This window comes from Lygodium microphyllum, chromosome 2 (assembly GCF_053477565.2).
Source record: "Lygodium microphyllum isolate KBCC chromosome 2, Lygodium_microphyllum_v1.1.10, whole genome shotgun sequence".
Taxonomy (NCBI): domain Eukaryota; kingdom Viridiplantae; phylum Streptophyta; class Polypodiopsida; order Schizaeales; family Lygodiaceae; genus Lygodium; species Lygodium microphyllum.
The window spans coordinates 67,239,333-67,245,332 of record NC_141136.1 but is presented as its reverse complement, the minus strand read 5'-3'; the positions used below and the strand labels follow the sequence as shown (position 1 = coordinate 67,245,332).

Below are 6,000 nucleotides of genomic sequence, written 5' to 3'. Positions count from 1 at the left end.
CATGGATACAAATACATCCTTTAGAATGAGACGTGTCATAGGCTAGGCCCAACCCTCCTCGCTTGACTCCAAATAGGTTGTGTTAGAGATGCTTAATTTAAGAAATGGAGACATAGGAGCATTACATATGTAGATAGCCTACCTACTATGAGATATGAAGCTTTCATTTTACCTCTTCAATAAGGCATTTGGTTCGTTATGTTGAGGTTACGACATCCCTAAATAGAGATGCATGGGGCTCTTCCTTTTGGAGATTCACAAGCACTGAGATATGCTAACCCAACTATCAGTAGGAGGGGTAATGAGATAGTGAAACTTTCAAACTTCAAGGTCATCACAACAGAGACACACATTCGACCACCATCACAACTACACCCTACACAAGACTTTTTGGGGCCACTATAGATTGAGCCATAGAGCTACACTAAGGTACAAGGCCTTGTCCCAAAGTCTAGCAACACCCACAAGATTATTGTAGGATCCAAAGCTATCACCTCTCACAATAGCCACACATTCTAGAGGGAATTCCGTTCATCAAACTCTTTTGTAGATTGGAAGGAGAGCCAAGGGCTGTCAAACACTTTGATTGTAGTATCATCTTGGTTTTTATTTAGGTTTTTATATAAAATCTCATTTTCTGGTTTTTTATCCATCATGAATCAATTATAGTTATGACTTACACTCTCGGTAGTTCATTTGGGCCTCTCTTTCTTTTTCTATGCACTTCCCAATAGTACTTATGGAAACGCCCTAAGTGCAAAGGTTAGATGATGTGTGTTAATATATGCATACGGATATGGGTCGTGTCGGACATTGATGATATTTCTGTTCCCAAAGACCTTACGCTTTTAGGCAATGGCTCTGAGGCTTGTTGTATCGAGCCGATCTTCAGAGAATTTGAATGAGCACGCATGCGGGTGCACGTGCCAACATGGATGATCGAATGAGCTAGCGACATGTCAGTATGCAATCAACAAAGAAGTTGACAAGGATAACAGTCAACAGACAACCTTTTGATGGGGCAAGGGCATGCATGATGTCAACTTTGCCCAAGTGCCTCCCATCGTCCCTGCCTCCTGTTTCTCATCTGAAACGAGATTCTCTACCCTGCCTGCCCTTCTCCTTTCCAGCCCAATAAACCCTTGAATGCTTTCATAAGATATAGCGATCTAATTTGTAGGTAGCTGTGACCGACGAACAGCTGCAGCTGTTGCATTTTTGAAGCACCTCCATCTATTCATCACCATAACGGTCCAAGCTTTTATTATGTTCCACCCTTGATGTGTCTTCCGGATCTTTGACCTCGGTATCCTTCGCTTCTGGAGTTTCTTGATCCTTTGCTTCTGGAGTTTCTTGCAGCCTACAGTTCTCCTGGAAGTTTTCTTCAGGTTGTGCTTGTAGCAGAGCAACCTCTTCCTTTAAGAAGGAAATCTGCTCAGATCCACATACATTCAGATTACAGATGTTAAACAACAGCGCAAGTGATTCTCAATCAAGAAAGGCCGTGCACAGAACAGCATGAAAAACCACCTGATCCTCTTTGGACTGTGCATATTGCAGCAGTTCTTCGTTAATGCTTACGAGTTCCTCGATTCGCTTGTTTTGCACCTCCGACTCCTTCATCATTTCCTGAAGTTTTGCAGTCAGCTCAATTTTCTCAATTATGATGGTATCAGTGCTGATTTGCCCAGCTTTTAGTCTTCTATTCAACTCCTCTATTTCCTTGTTCCTATCTATTAATAAGGAGTTAAATGTAGCACAGTTTTCACACTGTATAAGCTGCTTCCTCAAATAATCCTTTTCCTCTCGTAGATTTCTCAGCTGTCAAAAAGTGCCAAATTTTAGTGAGTTTGAAAGATCCATTATCTTCACAAAAGTACTTCTATCAGATGAACGTGGCATGATTCCTCTTAACGATTTAGTAAGAAACACATAATCTTATGAAGCCAGTTGTCTAAAGCAATAGATGCAAACGCCATAGCATAATGTCAAAGTTGAGATGTAGAGCTTTTCACTTGTAGATGTAGGCTACAAGTATTGTTTTCGTACCTGCTTTGGGTGAAATGTGTCCGAGGATATGGAAACTATGCAACCAATCTAATATGGTCTTCAAAAGGTCAATCGCAAAAGAAAAACATTCGGAATAGTCATTGACAATACTGGAAACTAAATTCTAAAGGTAGCTAGAAAGTGTAGAGGTTGTCTGGAAGTTGTAGCATGAGAAAACAAAAGCCAGGACAATCTCTGCAACTTCCACTTACCTTTATAACATTATTGTTGCAAAATCTCTCTTGTTCTAAATCAGCTGCTATTAGTATGGTAGAGACTGATTTATAGCAATATGAGGGTGCCCTAATAGGCCCCACTACATGGTATAGGCTGATTTACAATAATATGAGGTTGTCCTAAATGACCCATTGGCACCTTTGAGAAGCATTTGCATGGCAGAGGCTGATTTACAACAATATGAGGTTGTCCTAAAAGACTCATTGGCACCTTCATTCTCACACATTAGGGCCAAAAACCATGAATAAGAAAGATATTTTGAGGATTCTTAGGTCACCTTAGAATGTGGGTTTGAGAGACCCAACTCTCAAAGAATTGGTAAAGGACTTAAAGACCAAACGAAATTGTAGAGACATATGATACTAAGGGTATTAGTCGAAAAGGTTATCATGCTATCTCTAGATTATGATTTAAAAATCTTAAATGTAATAGAATAAGTGCATTTGGGTTGCCTTAAGCCCTTGCAGTATCCGTCGCAAGGACTACTATGAATCGTAAAGATTCCACATGTTTTTGGAAAATACATTCATATTGAGGTGCCTATGCCATATGAAAAGACAAAAAGAAAATCTCATTTTGAATATAATGTGTTTAACAATATATGGATTAATCTAAGAAGAGTGCAGATTGCAATGGTTCACATGTATAAACTCACAATAGAGGAATGTCGTGGTGTTTTGAAGTTTGCAATTAAGTTAGATAAAGCACAGATTAAAAAAGAACAAAAGATAAAAAGAGTCAGTATTTGCATCATGAACAAGGTATTGGACTACAACAATGGTGGGGGTCAAGCACCAATGCATAAGTTTAAGTCTGAGATGGAGATTTAGTGGGTTGGTGTAGCTCAGGTACCAATTGAGAATCATCACATTTGAAATGGTTGTTCACTCATACAAATATTCCAAACATTATTAAATGTCAAAGTGAAGAAAAAATGTTGGTGGTTAATGAGATTGGTAATTTTAATATGGACTAGCATATGAGTATTGACTTAAAAACTATCAAATGTATGCTTGAAATATGTAATGGGACAAATGCAAAATATCATTGTATTTATTGCATGAAAAGTGTTGGATCTAAAGATTGGAGTAACTTGCACCTTGCAAGAAGAGCCCCAACTGGAGACTATAGATTTGAGTAAATTCAAAAACAAAGAAGACATATGGAATCCCATTCTTTCAATTCCTCTTAGAAATATTCATAATTGTACTTTACATGCAGAGATTAGAATAATTGACAAACTTTTCAGGTTACATCTCGACTATGCATTCTCGATTAAGCCCTTGTCTTTATCGGATTAGTGTATTAACAAATGTGAGGCATTACTCTCCAAAATGGGTTTTCATAGAGATCAAGTTCACTTAAGAAAAAATCTAAGACTTTCAAGGAAAACAAGAGATGTTTTGGCTGATGTCTCAATGGGAGGCTCAAAAACCAAACGCTTTTTCAGAAAACATACAGGAAAAGAAGTGAGCATTACTTGGGAGTATGGAAGAGAACTATATGGGATAACGACAAACATTGCAAGCACACCGTGACTTGCATTTGTAAAGATGGAGGGTTGAAGACACATCGATATCTTTCTAAAGCTCCTGAAGCAACAAAAGACACATACACATATCTAAAAGAGTTCAAATATTCGATTACAAATCTTGTTCAAGCAATAAAGGAGGCATAGAGAGAAAAGAATATCACATTTTTTCGATAAGAGAGAATATTTAATTCAAGTTTTCTTTGATAAAATTTTCAATGGTATTAAATGATTGTTACTCTCTTGTATTTGCAACATATCCTTCATATCCATGGGCCTTACTTTGTGAAGGAGCAAGGCCCCCTAGCAACTTATAGCGGCCAAGGCATGGAAAAATCTCACTATCAAGCACGTACAAGTTTTTTTCAAAGCACAAAACATGGAGAAGGAGTTACAAAAAACAATGCTCTTGAGGAGCTATTCAATTGGTTTTTTCAAAGACTTCAAAGAATGAATACTAAAGATGACAATGAAACTTGAGAATTCATAGTATTTTTCAAGATGACAATGAAACCTTGGTGATTTGCCACATGAATGGCCTTGTTACATGTATTTATACACACCAAGGTGATTTGCCACATGAATGGCCACGTGGATGGTCGTGGCAAACCCTAGCCAATAATACAATGCCACGTGTCACAAGCCAAACCAAGTATATATGACCGGCCCTGTCTTACGTGGTATCAATGCCACGTGTCACAAGCCAAACCAAGTATATATGACCATTACCAATACAACTGGTATCATCACCTCTCATCAGAGAAGAAGAGATAGAGATAAATGTGTAGGTCTACATGGTGGATTGGGATGAGAGGTATGAGAAGTATGGAGAACTGAAAAATCTGAAAAAACTGAAAAAAAAACTGAAAAAACTATGTTTAAAAATATTAAAAGAGCGTAGAGTATCTCCTCCTCAGTCTATGGAATCCACCAAGACTCTGCAAGCTACCTCCGACTGAGTCAGCGTGCCAATCTACATCTGTGATGAGCAATCGTGATGCGAATGTGACGCATATGGGCATGCCTATGTCGCCGAGTAGGTACTCTAGGGCGTCGTGCTCTGCGTAATGCTATAGCTCTGTCAACTGTGATGCCGCTTGATGATGTCCCTCGATGACGCCTATCAGTAGGAGATGTAGTGTTTGGGGTGGCAGCAGCTAGGGGTTCAGCTACACTGAAAGAGTTTGTAACTGCTCTTTGGAGGGGTGGATGAGGCTGGGGTCGCCTCCTATCCTATAACAATACTACTCTGCGCCGTTAGAGCTCCAATAAGAAAAGACCCAAACATCTTTGGTCCTCATAGTCCATCACCCGTCTAAGTGGTCCAAAACCCTCCTTAAAGAGGTAATGATAGCGGCCTCAAATATCATAGTATACAGTACATCTGCAAATGTAGTATTCCTTCGTTTCTGGCTCCCATCCACAAAGCTAGCACATCGAGGTCATTGGCTGCAATATGGCTCCATCAACCTGTCTCAATCAACAACTGATGTGATGAGGTGCGAATCTGACCAATAGCAACTCGGAATCCATGGGAGAGTTGAGCATCCATGTATCTCGACCTCACTATGAAACCATCATGAGAGAGTTGCAAGAAGTGGCATTGGTATTGTGCCATTTTCGTGCCTAATGGGAAAGGGGGCTTGGACCAAGTCCTTCCTATCTCCACTGTCTGCTTTAATCACACTATTTAGCTCTGTACAACTGAGACTCAAAGTAGGGCAATCAAGGCTGTAATTGAACGGTAACAATCTATTTGTACTCATGCAATGTAAGTTCAACCACATGCTCATATGTGCATACCAACACTGTCTATCTGCCTCTGCTGCAAGCTATCTTGAAGACTCCAAGGCTAGTCTAGGGTATCGATCTCTAGGGAGCTGCCATATCCTCTAGAGGAAAGTAATTGCTTGGAATAATGCCTCAACTACCATGGGTGCAGCACCCAATTTTGCTCGGATGATCTCCTATGGTACCGAGGGAGCTGCCGTATCCTCTAGAGGAAAGTAATTGCTTGGAATAATGCCTCAGCTACCATGGGTGCAGCACCCAATTTTGATCTCTAGGGAGCTGCCATATCCTCTAGAGGAAAGTAATTGCTTGGAATAATGCCTCAACTACCATGGGTGCAGCACCCAATTTTGCTCGGATGATCTCCTGTGGTACCGAGGCTTTTGCCCTTA

The 6,000-nt window shown here is 40.0% G+C and overlaps 1 protein-coding gene across 1 annotated transcript in view; it reads right to left on the bottom strand.

The window, feature by feature from the left end:
* Positions 1–430: 430 nt before the first annotated feature.
* LOC148039842 (uncharacterized) overlaps positions 431–6,000 on the bottom strand; it is a 96,056-nt gene continuing 90,486 nt past the window's right edge. Inside the window, exons 8-9 of the mRNA XM_087665776.1 lie at positions 1,531–1,821; positions 431–1,431 (exon numbers count right to left, since the gene is read on the bottom strand). Of these exons, the coding sequence (XP_087521902.1) occupies positions 1,234–1,431; positions 1,531–1,821 (489 nt within the window). The 3' untranslated portion in view covers positions 431–1,233. The remainder of the gene's footprint in view (positions 1,432–1,530; positions 1,822–6,000) is intronic.